Source organism: Elephantulus edwardii, unplaced genomic scaffold, assembly GCF_000299155.1.
Source record: "Elephantulus edwardii isolate Elephantulus edwardi_28Jun2011 unplaced genomic scaffold, EleEdw1.0 scaffold00348, whole genome shotgun sequence".
Lineage (NCBI taxonomy): Eukaryota > Metazoa > Chordata > Mammalia > Macroscelidea > Macroscelididae > Elephantulus > Elephantulus edwardii.
This window is the reverse complement of record NW_006400098.1, coordinates 1,696,656-1,716,469: the sequence shown is the minus strand read 5'-3', so window position 1 is coordinate 1,716,469 and position 19,814 is coordinate 1,696,656. Positions and strand designations below refer to the sequence as shown.

Genomic DNA, 19,814 nt, shown 5'->3' with positions numbered 1-19,814 from the left:
TCATTCATTCATTGTTGCCTATTTCTCTTTTTTAAAGCATGCAAAGAAAGAACTTTACTGGGGAGAATATTTTGCCAAGGGAAACATAGAGGAACAAAGTAACACTGATCATTGGCTCAAGGATTGATTTTAACCAACAGAAATTTATTTTCTCACATTGTAGGAGGCTGGAAGTCCAAATTCAGGGGATGGTTCTATGAGAAAGAGTGTCACTCACTCTCTCTCTCTGCTGCCCTCCTCCCGCTCCTTCCCTCCTCCCCCTCTTCCTCCTCCTCCTCTTCTTTTTCTCCTCCTTCTCCTTCTCTCTCTCTCTCTCTTTCTCCCTCCTTCCATTCCTTCCTCCCTCCCTCTCCTCCCTCCTCCTTCTTCTCTCCTCTCTCCTCTCTCCTCTCTTCTCTCTCTCTCTCTCCACCAGCATTTCCCCAGCCCAGGAACCCAGCTCCTGAGGAAGCACTCTGTGCTCAGGTTGTTCTTAGTGATAATAGATCCCTATCTTCCCTTCCAGGAGTGCTCTGGTGACGTAGTCTGCAGGGAGTTGCAGTGCCAGCCCCAAGGCCATGTCCCTCTGGTGGTCTGAATCCACCAGCTGCTCAGAGGCAAGATGCCAGTCTCCTCCTGGGCAATTTACAGCCCCTGAAAGCCCGCTGGAATGTCAGCTATGAGTCAGTAGCTACTCCGGTTAAGTAGTTACTCTTTGCTTTTATGTCTTGTAAGACACAAGGTGGCACAGGCCACACCCCAGGGAGCCTCCCCTCACATCAGCTCAGGGCTTGGCCTAATGAAGAGAGGGGTATGATGGTGCCCAATCCTCTTAGAACTGATTGTGGAGCACACCTCAGATCACGTCGCGGGGTGTGATCGTCACAGAATTGCCTCTGATCCTCCCCCCATGCCCATTATCTTGTTGTTGTTAGGTGCTGTCAAGTGAACTACAAGTCACAGCAGAATCATAGATTCCAACCTGGGCCATCCTCAATGTCCCCACCATGGTCAAGTCCATTATTATGGTCACTGTGTCAGATCATCTTGTTGAAAGTCTTCCTCTTTTTCTCTGACCCTGTGCCTAAACCCAGAATGGTGCCTTTTCCCCAGGACTTCCCTGCTCCCCTGCTGACAACATGTCCAAAGAATGAGAGAGAAGAACTTTCACCATCCTAGCCTCTTAGGAGCAGCTTGGTCATGTGGCCTCCACTCAAGACTTATTTATCCTTTTGGCAGTCCATGGCATGTTTTTGTTGTTGTTATGTGCCACCGAGTCACCTGCAACTCACAGGGACCCTACATACATTAGCCCTGAATCCTGTCCCATTCTGAGCCAATCTCATCGCCTTCAACAGACCTAATCCCATTTCTCTGAAATCAATCCATCTCCTCCTGGGTCGTCTTCTCTTGTGCTGTTCCTCCACCCTTCCAAGCATGATGTCCCTCTCCAAGGACTTGTCCCTCCTGCCTATGAGCGAGTATGTGAGATGGAGGCACAAAATCCTTGCCAACAGGGAGCAACCTGGTTTTTTCCTTCTCCAGGACAGACTTGGTTTTTGTTCTCCTGGCAATTCATGGTATATTTAACACTCTTCTCCAGCACCACACCTCAAAGGCATCAATCCTTCTTCTATCACCCTTAGCTATTGTCTAGCTCTCGAATGCAAAATTAGTAATTGTGAAGACCTTGGCCTGTGTCAGGTACACCTTAGTCTCCAGAATGACATCTTTGCTCTTCAGTTCTCTAGAGAGATCCCAGACAACAGATTTTCCCAATGCAATTCTTCTTTTTATTTCCAGACTGCTGGTGCCAAGAGTGTTGATTGTGGAACCAAGCAAGCTGAAGTTATCAATTATGGGAAGCCAATACTAATTATTAGTAAAAAATTGAATGCTATTTCAGGACAGAATTCACCCTGAGGCACCAAGGCGATCCTTAAGGATTTCCCAGATTCTTGCGTTGTATTTGTTGACCCCTTCCCCCTAAGTCAAGGGGAAGGTTTTCAATACAAAGAGCTTGACTTCATTTGCATTGAATTCTCTTTGTGATTTACTTCCTGATAATTTTTAATAAAGATACAGGGAAGCTGGAATCCAGGCCTTCAGTCAAGAACTGCTGGTCGGAAAAAAAAAACCAACAAAAAACAACTGCTGGCCGGATCTTTTATGCTCTCTGTTTTATCTCATTCCTGGTTGTCTGTCTTATTATTAATAATTATAAAAATACTCAACCCTCGGTCTGCAACAACCAACAACTTCAATTTCTTTTCTGTCCATCATGAAGCCGTTGATCAGCCCAGTGGTGAGAATCTATGTCCATATTGAAGACTACAGTCTGCAGCAAATGCCTCACGTCCTCTTCAGTTTTAGCAAGCAAGGCTGTGCCGTCTGCATAATGCAGGTTGTTGATGAGTCTTCGTCCAATCCTGATGCCACATTCCTCCTCCTAGAGTTCAGCCTCTCAAATGATCTGCATACAGATTGAAAAGGTATGGAGAGAAGATGCATCCTTGATACACACCTTTCCTGACTTTTGAACCATGCGTCCAATACTTTCCCCCAACACCACAATTAAAAGACATCGGTTCTTCTGTCATCCTTAATTATTGCCCAACTTTCAGATGCATAGGAAACCCTTAAAATACCATGGCTTGGATCAGGTGGCATAAGTTTTTAGACTGACTTACTCTTTTTATTATCTTGCATGTGTGTGTGTGTGTGTGTGTGTGTGTGTGTGTGTCCTCAAATTGGATCCGACTGGTACAGGAAGAGATTGTCCCTCCTTCTCCAGCAGAGCATCTGGTCGATTCAAACTGCTCACCTCTGGGATTGCAGTGCAGCTTCTTGCCACTAGGCCACCAGAGCTTCCTCTTTTTAGCACTTTGAAGAGGAATTTACAGCAGATCTGTCCCAGCAAAACCACCTCCTTTGATTTTTTTTCATTGTTACTATCATGGGTTTTGATCAAAGCAAAATTAAATCCCTGATAACTTCAACTTTTTTCTCCTTTGATTGTGATGTTGCTTCTTGGTCCAGTGGCGAGGATTTTTGTTTTCTTGATGTGGGGGGTGGTATCTGTATTGAAAGCTGCCTCCAGCCCCCTCTCGCCAGTACTGTGGGTCCACACACTTTACCTCTTTTCTTAGAACTTCCAGAGGAAATGGCCTCATCTTTCTCCAGAGAAGTGCCTTCTGGCTTTAAACCACCAATCTTTAAATTAGTAGTCAAGGCCTCCTTTTCTGAATCGTGGTAACCACAAATCAAACTTTGGTCTGGGTGCATCTGCCTTGTCTTAAGGATTTCATAGACGTAAAATTATACAGTTGTCACCCTTCGGTAATTCACTCAGCGCAAGGTTTTCAAACCCTGTCGTAGTTTATACTGCTGTTGTGGGCTGTGGCATCAGAATAGATTCGTGGTTTCCAGAGGCTGAAAACGGCACAAAAGGAGATTGTCCTTGTCCATCTTTCTCCTACCAAGAAGCTGGTGGATTTGAAGCTCCTGCCTTGGAGTTGGCAGTGTAACTCCTTACCCGCTAGGGTAGCAAAGGTCCTTAAATTAGGAGCTTGTGTTAGGAGTTGATTCCTCTTTCTGGCCAAGTGATGCTGATCCGTGCGCATGCGCCAATGTTTTAAAATGCTCAACCTGCAGCCCATTGTGCAGAAAAGAGTTCAAGGACAGGAGCCAGTGTGAGGATGGTGCAGGGCTGGGCCGCGTTTTGTTCTATTTTAAGTAAGGTGACTGTGAGTCGGAACCACGTCCAGGTGCCTGACAGTAAACACAGAGACTGTGACAAGGTGGCTTGGTGGTGCGATGGTGAAGCTCGCTACTTACAAGCCACTAGCTGCTCTGACAGAGGGGGACGGACGCAGCAGTCCACTTCTGTGAAGGATTACCTTCCCCCATTGAGGCAATTCTGGTCGTGGCTGCACGACAGATCTTTGATACCTGTCTCTACAGAGTAGACCACTCATCTCCCCAAACCACCTCACTCCTTCTGCTCCTCCCAGGGAGTCCTTGGCAGGCTGGTGCACACACTTAAGCACTTGGCTATTAACTGAAAGGCTGGCAGTTCAGTTCCACTCAGAGGTACTTTTCAGAAAGGTCTGGGGATCAACTTCTGAAAATCCTGCCCACTGGACACCCTGCGGTGTTCTCTTCCCCTCAGACACTCTCAGGATCACTCAGAACTGGATCTGCTTGACAGCTAGGAGGTTTTTGAATTTGGATTTGCTCCTGGGCTGTTTGTTCCTGGCTCTAGGCCTCTGCATTCCCTGTTCTGGTCCAGGTGGGACTTGGGAACAATCTGTGAGTGAGTGATCTCCCAAGCCTACTGCCTTCAAGTAGATTCTGACTCATTGCGCCCTGTAGGACAGAGTAGTTTCAGAGTATGCAGCATTTGAGGAAGCTGACCGCTGTCCACCATACCTTCTTCCATGGATTGAGTTTGTGCTGTCTAAACTTTAACAGTTTGATGCTTAATCCCTGAACCACCAGGGCTCCTAGAAGTGACATAAACCAAGATCCAAATCCACTGTTGTCGCCTTGATTCCAGCTCATGGACATGCATGGTCCATTGTGTTTTGGAGCCTGTAAATTTAACTGCTTTGGTAAAATGCCTGGGAGTTGGGGTTGGGAGCATTTCCCAGGCTGTAAGTTTTCATCTTTCTCCTGCCTAAGTGGCTGGTGGATTAAAACTTCTGAGCTTTCTTTTAGCAGCCCAGGGCGTCACCACTACACCATCAGAGCTTCTAAAGAAAAACACTCATGAAAGCTATACTCGAACCAGGAGGCAGTCGTCAGAACAAAGCCAAGAAACTTTGCATTGGTTCAAAATCTGGAAAAGAGGGTGTCAGTGATGCATCTTGTCTCCATATCTTTTCAGTCTGTATGCAGAACAGATCATTTGAAAGGTTGGACTTTATGAAGAAGCATGTGGCATCAGGATTAGTGGAAGACTCATCAACAACCAACCTGTGTTAAGCTGATGACACTGCCTTGCTTGAGGAAACGGAGGAAGACCTGAAGAATCTGTTACAGAGGGTTAAGGACTGTAGTTTGCAATATGAATTGAAGTTCAATGTCAAGAAAACAAAGATTCTCACCACTGAGCCCATTATAAAGGGGGGGGCACATTGACATTGTTAACAATTTATGGTTGCTTGGTTCCACAATCACACTCTTGGTACCAGTAGTCAGGAAATCAAAAGACAAATTACATTAGGAAAATCAGCTGTCAGGGACCTCTCCAGAGTGCAGAAGAGCAAGGATGTCAGTCTAGAGACTAAGGTGCACCTGATCATGTTCTTCACAATTACTTGCTATGCATCAGAAATCTGAACAATGACCAAAGATGACAGTAGAAGAATGGATGCCTTTGAGTTGTGGTACTGGAGACAGGTATTAAACATACCATGGACTGCCAAGAGAACAAGTCTGTCTTGGAGAGGGTGAAACCAAGCTGCTCCTTGGCAGCAAGGATTTTGGACAACATCTCACATACTTTGTGCATGTAGCCAGTTTTTGGAGAAGGATATTCTGCTTGGAAGAGTGGAGGTACAGCACAGGAGGGTAAGACCCCGGATGAGATTGATTGGCATAATGACTGGGGTACTGAGGATGGGTGTGTCAGAGTCAGTGAGATTGGCTCAGATTAGAGCAGAATTCAGAGCTATCGTGCATCGGAGGTGTAGTCCACTCGAAAGCATATAATAACATCACTTTCCGCCTGGAACCGACTTACGTGTGACCTTCCGCGAGTTTCTGAGTTTGTAAATTGCACAGGAAGACATTGCCCGTCTTTCTCTCTTGACATGGCTGGTGGATTTGAGCTGAGCTTTTGGGCTGAGCAGCGCACCTCCCTCTGGACTGTGCCACGAGAATGACAGAAAAGAGGGAAATACTGAGATGAAGTCAGCAGGGAAACTGAAAAAACCCCCACAGAATGTGAGAGCTACTGGAGAAGGCCCCTTAGCAACTGAGAGCTTTGGCCATGGCGCCATCAGTCTTCTTTATTTTATTTATTTTATTTAAAATTATTTTGTGTATGTGTACTGGTACAGGAGGAAATTGCCCAGCCTTCTCCAGCTGAGCATCTAGTGGATTCGAACTGTGTACCTCTGGATTGCATTGCAGCTTCTTGCCACTAGTCCACCAGAGCTCCCTAGGCAGCTTCTTTTTGATAAATGGGGAGCCTCAAAGACTGGGCTGTGCTGGGGAGGGTCTAAGGCTGCATAGATTATGTGCTGAATGTGGGGTGTCAGCGAGAATGTGAGGTCTCAAGATTCAGCTGTGGGGGGGGACTTAGGAGGCAGGGCCTGGGAAGGAGGCGTGACCTAACGGGGAGAGGCTGGCAGGAGGCGGGGTCTGAAGGGAATGTTCTAGAACGGGGTGGAGCCTGAAAAGGCTGCACAACCAGGTGGAGAGGAGGAGCAGATTTTAAAACTAGGTCAGGAAGGGGGCATGGGTGTGGTCAGGGCACAGGCAAGGAGGAGCCTGCTCTGGGGCGGGGTTTATACCAGGGAAGGGGCAGGTCTTGCTTGCAAATAGGGCAAGGAGGCGGGGTTTATGAGGGGCGGGTCTCGGCTTCGAGCAGGGCATTGGCCAGCTCGTGGTAGGCGTGTTCATATGTGGGTGTGGCCTCTGGCAGAGGCTGGGGCCGGCTAAATTTCCGGTCCGGTGGGAAGGGCTTAGCGTCTACGAGCCTATCGTTGGGTGGTGGCGCCGGGTGCTTCCGGCTGAGAGCGTGCGTATTTCCGGCTAATATGGCGGCGTCCAAGAGAGTCAGGTGCGGTCCACTCTGTCTTTAGCAGCGGCAGGGACTCGAGGCACGGGGAGGTGAGATTCACCCCGTTAGTCTCCCCATTTTGGAGGTGGAGGAGGAGACTTGATGGCGAAGAGACCAAAGAGAGGGCTTGATGATCTGGAGGCAGGGCAGTGGGGTTGCTTAGAGACGGGAATGAAAGCAGTGGAGATGGGGCAAGGGGCTTGTTGCTAGGGCGAGTGGGAGGGGCCTGTTGCCACGGAGAGGGGAGGGGTTTCTGGCTTTGGTCAAAGGTCATGTTGGGATGAAGGAAGAGAAAGGAGCTGTGGTCGAGGGAAATGCGGGCAGAGCGGTTAGTGGTTATGGGGGGATGCCGAGCTCCCCTAAAACGATCCTTCCTCGGCAGATCCCCCAGGAATCGACCGGTCAGGAGACCAGAGCTGCCTCGCTGGTGACACCCGGTCTCAGACACTCTGTTCCCATAAACGGCCCATGGCTGACCAAGGCCCAGGGGGCAGCCGCCTCCCTCTGGCGCTGCCCGCGGCTTCCCAGGGATGCTCCACCGGGGCCGGCGGCTCCTCGGCGGGGGGCTCGGGCAATCCGCCGCCTCCACGCAACCTCCAAGGTCTGCTGCAGATGGCCATCACCGCGGGCTCCGAGGAGCCCGATCCCCCGCCGGAACCTATGAGCGAGGAGGTAAAAGATTCCTGGGAAGCGGGGCTGGGGCAGGAAAGTGTCGCTTGAAGTGTGTGTCTGTCCTGCATGGCAGATCTGGTCCTGATAGCGGAGGTTTTTGCAGACTGAAGGTCAGATTTCACTGTCGCCCTGGGGTAAGACACAGAACCTCACATGCCCGGGTGCCGCAGGGTAGCCTAGTGGTGAAAAGCAAAAAAGCAACGACACTCCAGCCAGAGGGAGCCCGGTGGTGCAGAGATTATGCACTGAGTCACCAACAAAAAAGTCAGGTTTTAATCCCCCAGCAACAACTCTGTGGGAGACAGATAAGGCATTCCTCGCAGATTAGCCTTGCGAACTCTCTAGGGCAGTTCTCTAGGGCAGTTCTCGGCTCAGCCCCGCGGGGTAGAATTGGAGGGCCAGGGCTAGAGAATAGCACAGCCAAATTTAACATTGCTCAGCTGTGTGTGTGACCTTGAACAATGCTTCATTTTGCGGAGCTTCAAGTTCCTCATTTACAGATTGATGGTAATCCGAGAAAGTGATCACCGTACTTTTTTTTTTTTAAATTTTATTATTTTCTGTGTGTGTGTGTGTACCGTCAAATTGGATCTGACTGGTACAAGAGGAGATGGCCCCTCCTTCTCCGGCAGAGCATCTGGTGGATTCAAACCGCATACCTCTGGGATTGCAGTGCAGCTTCTTGCCACTAGGCCACCAGAGCTCCCCGATCACCGTACTTTGTAGGAGAGTTTAACCAGGGTCCTTCAGGGTCCACCACTCAGGCAGCAGGTGCACTCATTAAGATCGATTAAAGTTTCAATGTACAACGATGAGAAAATCCAACTTTTTTGTAAACTTCTGTTAAAATCACAATTTAAAAAAAAAACCATAGGTTTCAGGCACAGACTTCTTCCCAGATGAGAGTCAGCTTCAGGCTCTGCTGGTTGCTGGCCGTGTGACCTTTGGAAAGTCACAGCCCCTCTAGTGCCTCAGTTTTCTCACCTGTGAAGTAGGAATAGCAACGCTCTGTACCTAGTAAGGTGGTTGTGAAGCTTAATACTGCAGTTGGTGTTCGGTACATTTGATCTCGTGTGATGGAGCAGACCTTCCCCATAGGGTTCATCTCATTTCTTTGGACATACCATCAGGGAGGGCCAGTCGCTGGAAAAGGACATGACGCTTGGTAGAGTAGAGGGTGAGTGAAAATGCGGAAGAATGCCTGACTGATTGACATAGTGCCTGTGACCGTGGGCCTGGGCACCACAGAGAATGAAAGGACAGCACAGGGCCGGGCAAGGTGTTGCTTTTTGTCCGTCTAGCGCTGTGTGTCAAAGGTGACGTGACAGCGTCTGACAGCACTGGGGAACTCTCCAGATCTGCCTCTGCCTCTCTATCAGTTCTTTTCCCTGATGAACCGGTAGGTGGGTTTGAACTGCCGACCTTTTGGTTAGGAACTGGGCGCTTAACCATCGCACTCCCACTAGGTCTCTTTGTAAAGCTGGCTTAGTCATTCATACATTGGTGTCAGTCAAAGTGGACTCCTACCTGACCCTCCAGCAGGTTATCTGAGGCTGTACATCTCAGGGGAGGAGATAGCCCATCCTTCTCTCTCAGAGTTGCTGGTGGATTTGAACTGGTAGCCTTTAGGTCAGCAGTGTTGCTCTCTTCGGACTACACCGCCAGAGTTCCCTGTGAAGCTTACTGGAAGAGATATTGTAATGTTTCATGAGCAATATTCAGTGCAGAGAACACCGTGCTACATCACTTAGACACAGGGTGGCTTGTAACCTTTGCAGGTAGGAAACAGGCAGAGATGGATTACGTGACCTGCGGGGGAGGGGGAGCTCTCATATGTGACCTGAACACAGGGCCTTGCAAAGCTTCCAGTGGTCACTTCTTGTTAGTTGCCATCCAGTCGACTGACTGTGGTGACACCGTGTGTGCAGAGCAAGACAGCTCTGTAGAGTTTTCCTGCCTGGGACCTTATTGGAAACACCTCTGGGTGGCCTTGAACCTCCAGCCTTTCAGCTAGTGCCCACGTGCTTAGCTGTTGCAGCACCCAGGGAGTCTGGCAGTTTTCAGCCCTCATCTCCTTTGACTTAGCAGCAGCTTTGACCCTCCTTTACCCTTGAACTTCTTTCCTCATTTGGCTTCTCAGACAGACTAACATCCTGGTTTTCACCTGTCTCCCGTGTCTCGCCCCTTGGCTCATCCACACTGCCAGGTCTCTTAAAGACCCATCTTAGTTCTTCAATTTCTTCCCTCTTTCTCTCTCTCTCTTTTTTCTTTTTTATAAAAAGATATAATTTTACTGGTTTTGGTGAAGGTTTACAAAGCAGTTGATGTTGTCCCCCAGCAATTTCTGCACAGATTGTTCCGTGACGTAGGCTTCATTCTTCACAGTGTGTGACCGACTCGTTCCCATTCTTTCCACTCTGGTTGTCCCGTTTCCATGAATCCAGTTTCCCTTGCCCCTTTAGAGTCTCATCTTTGGCTTAAAGCCCCTGCTGACTGGTCTCGTAGAGATGATTTCTTTCTTTTTTTAAAAAAAAAAATTTTATTACTTTTTGTGCCCAGTGTGCTCGCACGTGGTCAGAGACCCAGAGGCCAAAGCACACTGCTTTTGAGTGGAGTCTTGACTCACAGCTGCCCTCAGTCAGACTTCCCTGGGCTGGAAATCTTTGGGAGAGATGATGACTTATTTCTCTCCCCTGGAGCAGTGGGTGGATTTGAACTGCTGACCTCTTTTCAGTCTGGTGTGTTACGCGCCACACCTCCTTATGGCGGCCAGGTGGATCCTTTTAAGACCTAGGTCAGCTCTACCCTGACACTAGAGGAGTCAGATGGGGGCCGGTCACCACCCCGCATTCCAGGCAGCGTCAGAGTCCTGGTGGGCGTCAGAAGAACATGGACCAGAACCTCAAATTCCAGTTTCAAAACAAAACAGAAGTCTCAAAACAAAACAGCAAAACCAGACTCATGGGACTTATAGCTGCTCTGATGGTGCAGTAGTTAAAGCGGCCAGCTGCTAACACGAAGTTGGTGGTTCGAACCCAGTGGCCTCTCTGCTGGAAAGCGATGCAGCAGTGGCCTCTGTCCATGAGGCCTTGGAAGCCCTGTGGGCAGCTGTGCTCTGTCCTTCAGAGCTTCTGGGAGTTGGGGTGGGCTCCCCCACAGAACACGAGTCGCTAAGGCAGGCATGTCTGTCTGTCTGTCTGCACCCCTGGTGTCTGGAAGATTCTATCCTGTGGGGACACTGTTAATTAAGGGTACCAGCGCTCCACCGCTGATTGTCGTGACTTAAGGCTCATTAACTGGTTCATTTGCTCACCGCTAACAGCCCTTTGCCTCCTCTCCCCCATCCCCCTGTCCCCTTGTCCTGCCCTGTCCCCTTGTCCTGCCCTGGCCTGGCCTGCAGAGGCGGCAGTGGCTGCAGGAAGCCATGTCGGCCGCCTTCCGGGGCCAGCGGGAGGAGGTGGAGCAGATGAAGGGCTGCCTCCGCGTGCTGTCCCAGCCCACACCCCCGGCGGCCGGCGAGGCCGACCTGACATCTGACCAGCAGGAGCGAGAGGGCGCCTTGGAGCTGCTGGCCGACCTGTGCGAGAACATGGACAATGCTGCCGGTGAGCCCCTGCTGTCCCACCTCCGGCTGCCACCCCACTCTGTGCACTCAGCTCTGTCTGTGTCGTCCCTCTCTCACTCCCGTCGTTACCCTCACCGCCGGCCTGCTGGGGGGACCTGGGATCTGCTCCTCTCTCCTTGTCCACTGCCGCTCCCAGGAGCCTGCTTTAGGGAAGTGTCAGGGAAGGTCCCAACCTAGGGTTTGAAGTGATAGAGGAACCTGTGGGATTATCTCTGGAGAAAGCATCCCAGGCATTGGAAGTCTGAGGTCATGGTTTCCTGGGAGGTCCAGATAATTGAGCTAATGACACGCTCAGCGCATCTGTTCTGCCTCCGAGGTCTTTGAACGGTGGTTGGGACCTTGAAAGCGCTAAAGCAGCTGTCCAAGCCAAAACACTGGCTTCAAGTCACTTGGAACAACCAAGGGAAAAAGAGGTTCAAGGATAGGAGAGGAGTTGAGGGTGTGTGGTTCAAGGGGGGTATAGGGGGTATGGCTTCCTATCTCCACGTAGCTGCCTCCGTCCTGAGACCTGAGCAGCGGGAGGGAGCCCAGCTACCGTGACTGAACAAAGCTTCTACAGAAGCAGATTTCCCTGGAGCTCGGACTTTCTGAAGCCGCGGAACCTGGATTAATCCCTGAAACTATTCCCCTGGGATTATCCGAAAGAACCCCTCAATTCTTAGAACTCGACAGTTGTAGTTGTTAGGGGCTGTTGAGACGAGTATGAGAACCTTGTGAACCACAGACCTGAGCCCTGTCCTGTTCAGCCATCCTCACCTGCTGACACCCTCGAGCCCGCTGGCACTACCACTGTCAGGCCATCTCACTGGGGAGCTGCCTCTCCTTTGCTGACCCCCCCCACACCTTTCCGAACAGGACGTCCCTTTCCCAGGAATAGTCAGTTTGCCTAAAATACGTGACGTGAAGCTTCTCCATCCTTGCCTGTAAGGAACACTCTAGCGGCACCTTTCTCAAGACCTATCAGTTTGTTCTTTTGGCAGTCCATGGGATATTCAGTCCTCTTCTCCAACACCACAACTCAATTCTTCTGTCATCCTTAGTCAGTGTCCAGTGTAGCAGGGGATTGAAATGACTGTGGCCCGAATCAGGTGCACCTTAGTCTTTAGACTGACATCGCTGCTTTTTAGTACTGTGGCTATTATTGTGCATCAGTGTTTTGGAGGGATCTTTGACAGTGGACCTTCTCAGTGCAATACTAAAAAACATTTTAAAAAAAGGCACTGCCTGACTGCTCCTGGCAACGATGGTTAAAAACCCAACAGCAGTTAAGGTTAATTTCCAGACATAGGGTTCTCAGTGGCTGACTTTCCAAAGCAGATTGGAAGGTTGGTGCATCTGATTGAATTAAAACTAAGCGTTTTGATTAGCCGCCCAGCTGCAGAGAACCCCCCTTTTCCTCCCTGTGTCCACCTGCTTGAGCCCTGGTTCCTGGGGAGGCCCCAGCCCTACCCCTCTAGCCTCTTCCCGTCTCCTGGCCCTCTCCCCCTCTCCTCTCAGACTTCTGCCAGCTGTCGGGCATGCACCTGCTGGTGGGCCGCTACCTGGAGGCGGGCGCAGCAGGGCTGCGGTGGCGGGCAGCGCAGCTCATCGGGACGTGCAGCCAGAACGTGGCGGCTATCCAGGAGCAGGTGCTGGGGCTCGGGGCCCTGCGCAAGCTGCTGCGGCTGCTGGACCGGGACGCCTGTGACACAGTGCGCGTCAAGGCCCTCTTCGCCATCTCCTGTGAGTCCCTGCTTGCGGGTGGGGTGTGGTCCAGTGGGACTGGACGGGGCGGGGCCTGGCGAAAGGATAGGGGCCATGGGGCGGGGTGGAGGAGGTGTGGGCGTGGTCAGACGGGAGGAGGCGTGACCAGACCAGATGGGGCGGGGCTGGGGTGTGTCCTAATGTGAGAAGGGCGTGCCCAGTGGGGGCGTGGCAAGACAAGCCAGAATCATGGCTCAGCGGGGGGCGTGGCAAACAAGGTATGGGCGTGGTCTAGCCGGTGGGGGCGTGGTAAAGCAAGACACGGGTGTGGTCTGGTGGGTGGGGGCGTGGTAAAGCAAGACATGGGCGTGGTCCGGCGGGTGGGGGCGTGGCCAAGTACACTCGGAAGGGTTTATACCATTCTTTTGTGACTGACTTATGTCACTTAGCATAATTAGTTTTAGACTCAAGCATGCTGGACCGTATTTCACAGATCCTTGAGCCCTTTTCTGGAATTCTCCACTGTGTGAATAGACTGTAGTTGCTTCAGCCCATTGTTGATAATCACTTTTGAGTTGCTACCAGTTTTTCTGTTTTAAAGGCTGTGGTGGTGACCACGGGTGTGTGTATGTCAGTGTGTGTCACAGCTGTTACTCCTTCTGGGATATGCACTTGGTGGTGGTCTCAGGTCCCGTCGAGTGGCCTCTGGGAATAGCGATCCGGGATCCCGGGCACCTTGCCTTCCCTTGGCCCATCCTCCCCGGCAGGCTCAGGTCATTATTTGAGTCTCCATGTCACGTGGAAGCCCAGTGAAAGCACCGGACGCCCTTCGGCAGCGGGTTTGGCCTTTTGGCTGTGTGCTGCTGTGAAGCTGAGCTTCGGTATATCAATTACCAGCAGGGTCGCCCGTGGTGGGCAGGTTTAAGGGAGCTTCCAGATTAAGAAGCAGGTCTGGGCAGCCCCTTCTGGAATAGCAGGCCCAGGACAGCTCGAAAGAAAGACAGCACCTTTACTTAGTTGTTTCCGGTGCCGTCGAGTGTGACTCATAGCAACCCCGTGAACAAGAGATTAGCCCCTGTCTTATCGTGTACCAGCCTCAGTCTCTGACACACGCGAGCCCAATGCTGTTGTCACTGTGTCAGTCCATCTGGTTGAGGGTCTTCCTCTCCTTCACTGACCCTCCACCTTTCCGAGCTTGATGTCCCTCTCCAAGGAACAGCCCAGTAACGTGCCCAGTGCTTCTGCAGGATGAAGCTGTTATCTTTACCTCCAAGGAGCATTCGGGTTTAGTAGTGGGTGTGAGAGGACAGGATGGTGGCAATGGAGTGATGGCCTGGCCCTGCCTTTCCCCCACCCTTCTTTCTTCTATCTTCCTTCTCCCCATCCTCTCTCTCCCATCCTCCTCCTCCTCATTCTCCTTCCCACCCTCCTCCTCTTCATCCTCCCTCTCCCATTCACCTTCTCCCCCATTCTCCTATCCCCACCCTCCTCTCCCCCACCTCCCAGGCCTGGTCCGGGAGCAGGAGGCAGGGCTGCTGCAGTTCCTGCGTTTGGATGGCTTCTCCGTGCTCATGCGAGCCATGCAGCAGCAGGTGCAGAAGCTCAAGGTCAAGTCCGCATTCCTGCTGCAGAACCTGCTGGTGGGCCACCCTGAGCACAAAGGTGGGGCTTCAGACGGTGGGGCAGGGGATGGGCTGGAGGGGTGGGATGAGGCAGGGCTGGGGAGAGCTGAAGGAATGGGAGATCTGGGAGGAGGCAGGGGTGGCCAGATCAGCACTCTGACCCTCTAAGTTCCACCCCCAGGGACTCTGTGTTCCATGGGGATGGTCCAGCAGCTGGTGGCTCTTATCCGGACAGAACACAGCCCTTTCCACGAGCATGTGCTCGGAGCCCTGTGCAGGTAAGCTGGGTGAAGGCAGGGACCCCCCAAGTTTCCCAAGCAGTGCTCAGGAGTCTGGGCGAAGGAGAGGCACTTGGGGTCCCACTCAGCCTCCGTTTCCCTGGGAAGTGGAGTGGTTAAGTTCTGCACCACTAGCTGACCCTACCTGGGCCATTTGCTCTGCACATATTCACCACTAGGGCCTGGAATCGACCTGTGGCAGCTGATGGGCATGTCCAGCAGTCCAGGGCTGTGCGGGGAGAGGGTGCCCTGTCTCACACCCACATCCTAGGGGCTGGAATCGACCTGGGCGGCTAACAGGCTGGTCCAGCAGTCCAGGGCTGTGCGGGGACAGGGCGCCCTGTCTCCCACCCACATCCTAGGTTGGAATTGACCTGTTGCAGCTAACGGGCTGGTCCAGCAGTCCAGGGCTGCACAGGGAGAGGGCACCCTGTCTCTCACCCACACCCACAGCACATGCTGCACGTTATCCTGCTGCCCTGTGGTAGATTCCAATGCCTAGTGATCTGTTGTCAGTGTTGAGTCCCAGCAGCTCGGAACCGCCCCCTAGCCGGCCCTCCTGCAGGTTTGCAGAGGCAGTGAACTGCATGGGAGCCATTTGCCCATCTTTCTCCACGGAGCAGCTGGTGGATTGGAATCGTTTACCTTTGGGTTGGCAGCACACTTCCTTACCACTGAGCTCCAGAGTTCCCTCTTGCCATCTGACAGGACCCTGAAAGACAGAGTAGCTCTGTCCTCATGGGTCTCTAGGATCCGTTAGAGAAGGGCGTCTGGGCAGTGTACGTAGTGTGTTGCTTGTCACATAGCTAGCCAAAAAGGTCAGTGGTTTGAATCCTCCAGCCACTCCTTGAGAAAAAGATAGACTGTCTCCTCTTAGAAAGATCTGAATCCTCGGACCCTTGAGGTGAGAGCTGCTGTGTGAGTTGGATAGCGTGGATTTGTGTTTGGTTTGTGAAGATGCATCCTGAGTTGTGCAGTTAGCAGGCACAGCTGCTCACCTTGAAGTTGAAGGCTCAGATGCCCCTCAGAAAAAAGGCCTGGTGATCTGCTCCTGAAAGGTCACGGCCTTGACCACCCTACAGAGCACATCTCAGAGCTGGCGTTGACCCGATGGCAGCTGGTGGGGGGCGTCTAGGGGTTGCCTGGGTGATACACACTGAAAGGTGAGAAGATCCCTGGGGAATTTATTCCCGTAAAGATAAAAACAGAAAACCTTCATTGCTTTCAGTTCATGCCTGGCCCTCCAGCAAGTTTCTGAGGCTGTAAATCACACAGGAGGAGCTTGCCCATGTTTCCCCCTCAGAGCCACTGGTGGATTTGAACTTCCAGAGGTGCAGCCTGTGGGTTAGTGCAGCTCCCTGGAGGCCAGCAGAGCCTCCCGCACATAAACACTCTAGCCTACAAGACTCCATGGGGCAGCGTGGCAGGGTCCCCCTGGTTGGTCTGGGGCAGGATCCACAATGTCAGGGTATCTGTGGAGCTTGTGAATGGTTGAGAGCCAGCTGCTGGTCCAGCAGCCAGCATTGTGTGTCCAGCAGAGGTGCCTCAGCTGAAGGGCCTGGGGCACTGCGTCTGGAAATGACCACTGAAAGCCCCAGGGTGCAGCTCAGCGCCACAAGCAGCCCGCCTGCAAGTCAGTGTGACGCTGCAGCCGGCGGAGGTCTTGTCTGCAGAGGGGGAAGGCCAGGCCTGTGGGGAAGGGCTTTCTGAGGCTCCCACCATGTCGACCGGGGCTGGATTGCTGAGTCAGGCATGTCTGGCCGTGGAACTCCTGTGGGCAGCAGAGCTGAGGGTGCCCCTGTCCCCCCAGCTTGGTGACAGACTTCCCCCAGGGCGTGCGTGAGTGTCGGGAGCCCCAGCTGGGCCTGGAGGAGCTGCTCCGCCACCGCTGTCAGCTGCTGCAGCAGCACGAGGAGTATCAGGTGTGGAGGGCACGGGGCGGGGGCAGAGGGAGGGAGAGGGTAGAGGGCACATGGAGGGCGGAGGACCAGCTGAGAGGCCACAGAGCAGATGGATGGTGGAGGCTAGAGGGCAGACTCAGGGCAGAGGGCACGCTGAGAGGGCAGAGGGCACGTGATGGGTAGACGGTGAAGGGCTCAGTCCCCTCCTTGCCCCCACACCCAGGAGGAGCTGGAGTTCTGTGAAAAGCTGCTACAGATCTGTTTCTCCACCCCAACGGATGACAGCATGGACCGGTGAAACGCTGTGGCTTCTTGGCCCCTTTCCTGGGGGAACTCGGGCCCCCACCTCCCTCCTCGCCCAAGGGGTTCTCTCCTGAGGGAGGCCAGGGCCCGGCTCACTGGGGCCTGGGTCTGGGCTGTCAGTCCGTCCGTCTCTGCTCAGCTGTCTGATGGGGGAGTGAGAGAGGCCGCAGCTCCTGGAACCCTACCGCTCACATTCACACTGCTCTTCCAATAAAGCTGTTTCTCCTCCACTTTGTTCCTCTCGGGGTGTGGGGGGTAAAGGCAGTGGGTGAGGGTCCATCTTTCTAGACGTGGGAGAGAGCCGCGAAGAGGAAGACAGCCATCAAGGACTTGGGCAGAATAAAATATTCTCTTTGTCATCGAGAGTCTGTGTCTCATTTCATCTTCTGAGCGGGAGTGCAGTGGTAACCCAAACACAACACCCAGATCTCTAGCTTCTGACTGATAGTGACCCTATAGGACAGAAGAGAATGTCCTCATAGGATTTCTAAGATAGAGGTAGCTACAGAAGCGGACTGTCTCATTTTTCTTCTCAAAATCGCTGGGCGATTCTAACCTCTGACCTTGCAGTTAGCAGTACACAGCCAGTTATTTGGCTAGCAGTTGAGCATTTTACCTGCTTGTACCACCTAGGAAGCCCTTTTTAGCTCCCTATAGCACAGTGTCTCTTTGGAGACGAAGGTGCGCCTGATACAGGCCATGGTCTTTGCAATCACTTGTTATGCATCAGAGAGCTGTCCTCTAGGGAGGACAGAAGGAGAATTGACGCCTTTGAGCTGTGGTGCTGGAGAAGAGTATTAAATGTACCATGGACTGCCAAGAAAAACAGATTCATCCTGGAGAGGGTTAAACCAGGCTACTCCTTGGAGGCAAAGGTTCTGGGGCTTCGTCTGACATACTTTGGACATGTTGCAAGGAGAGACAGGTCTTTGGAGAGGGACATCATGCTTGGGAGGGTGGAGGGACAGCACAGGAGGGGAAGACCCTCTATGAGGTGGATTGATTCAGTGACGGGTCATCGGGATGTGTGTGTCAGAGAGGCAATGCGATTGGCACAGGATAGAGCAGGGTTCAGGGCTGTTGTACATAGGGTCGTTATGAGTCGCAAATGACTCGACGGCACATAACAACAAAAATAGCAGGCAGACAATATTGCTAGCATTAGAAAGTACGAATTTGTAAGGAGGTGTCGAATCTGTGTGTGTCCCCCTCCCACGTTATTTGCACGTTACTGGAAGGGGCCAAACCCTGGAGAAGGACATCATGCTTCGTAGACAATCAGTGAAAGAGAAGACCTCCAGCAAGATGGAATGACAGACACGGCGGCTGCTTAAAACACCACTCAGTTAATAATAGTTATCAAACACTAACACGGCATACCTTGGGCATGTTGTCAGGAGGGGCCGGTACTTCCTGGAAAGCTTGAGTCACAGAAGGAGAGGAAAACCCTCAAAAAAGGTGGACTGACACAATGTTTCAGCTTATCAAGAGTTGGGGAGGGAGCGCTGGTGGCCTGGTGACAAGAAGCTGCACTGCAATCCTGAAGGTGTTTGGTTCAAGGGACAAACTCCTCCTGTACCTGTCTGATCCGATTTGACAGTACACACACACACTCTTTAAAAAAAGAGTTGGGGAGGATGACATAATAGGGCAACATTTCGATCTTGGGATCGCTGATTCCTAGTCCACTCGACGAACGACAAAGTCTAGGAAGACCTTTACCGGTGATGTTATTAAAGAAGGTTAAGTCCAGCAACTAGGAACAGAGGAGGGTCATAGGAGTCAAGGAAAGAGGGAACCAAACCACGTGGCCCGGGTGGGAAAGACCAGGTTGCTTCCAAAAGAAAAAGCCCGGGGTGGATTTCCACGGAGCAGGATTCCAGAGCCAAACCGGAAGGCGGCTGGAGGAGACCCAGGATAGAAGAGCGAGTAAGAAAGCTCGGCGTAGGATTTACATAGGATTCCGGAGTCGAGTCCCCCCGAGAAGCGCCTGGGTGTGCAGAGGCGCCTGCGCACTGGGCCACCCGGGTGCATCTATCAGGGCAGAGACGGTTGGCACACTCAGGCGCAAGCGCAGTCGCGGCGGCGGCGATGGCGGCGTTCCAAGGGGGCGGGGGCGGTCCCCGACGCGCATGCGCACTGCGGGGCGCGGCCGTGCGTCCTCGGCGCACCTGCGCACCAGGAAACCGCGGGAGGGCGGGGCCTCCCAGCGCTCGGGGCATTGTGGGATAGTGGCGGAGGGAACCGGGCGGCGGAGGCCCGAGCAGGACTGTAGGCGCCGGCTGCCCCGCTGCTTCGGGGAAGGGAGGGTTGAGGAAGTGGGCCTCGGTTTCCGCCGGTGACCGCTCGGCGCCGAGGCCGTTTGGGCCGCGGAGGAGGACATCTTGTCCGTCCGCCCGCTGCTTTTTCTCGCGGGGCGCGGAAACCAGGGGTGACTGTCCCCCGGCTCCCGCTCGAGGCCTCGCGCGGCCCAGCTCGATCGCCCGCGGCTCCTCATCGGCGAATCTCAGAGGCGCCTGCGCGGGTCCCGTGACCCCCCTCCCACCCCCCGGCACCCCACCGACCCCGCGCTCAACCCCCGAACTCTGCGGAGCCCGGCGCGCGGGGGCCCCCCAACCCCGATCGACCCGAAGGCGCGTGCGCGATCGCGCGACACCCCCACCCGCCGAGGAGGCGCCTGCGCGGCGAGCACCCCACGAGACCCCCCAGTGTCGCCCCCCGCCCCCGTTTACCGAGCCCCGAAGTAGGGGCCGGAGCCGCCGGCGGCGGGGCGGGGGGGGCGCCCCGATGAGCCCCGAGTGCGAGAAGCCGCCGCCCCCGTGCGCAGGTGAGGACCCCGCTGCACCCTCCTCCTCCTCCTCGGCCCCCTGGGTCATCGGCACTGACCCCCAGCTCGGACTCCCCGCCCGGGCTCGGCCCCTCTGCCCCGTACCTGCCCCCGACCATGGCCTCGTCCCTCCA

The 19,814-nt window shown here is 53.3% G+C and overlaps 1 protein-coding gene across 1 annotated transcript; it reads left to right on the top strand.

Annotated features, from left to right (window-relative positions):
• The first annotated feature begins 6,755 nt into the window (after positions 1-6,755).
• HSPBP1 (HSPA (heat shock 70kDa) binding protein, cytoplasmic cochaperone 1) lies at positions 6,756-16,848 on the top strand. The gene is made up of 8 exons (XM_006901833.1): positions 6,756-6,819; positions 7,152-7,441; positions 10,842-11,046; positions 12,564-12,788; positions 14,256-14,411; positions 14,553-14,649; positions 16,460-16,571; positions 16,774-16,848. Exons 2-8 carry the CDS (start codon positions 7,238-7,240, stop codon positions 16,846-16,848), a joined length of 1,074 nt encoding a protein of 357 aa, XP_006901895.1. The 5' UTR covers positions 6,756-6,819; positions 7,152-7,237.
• Positions 16,849-19,814: the final 2,966 nt, after the last annotated feature.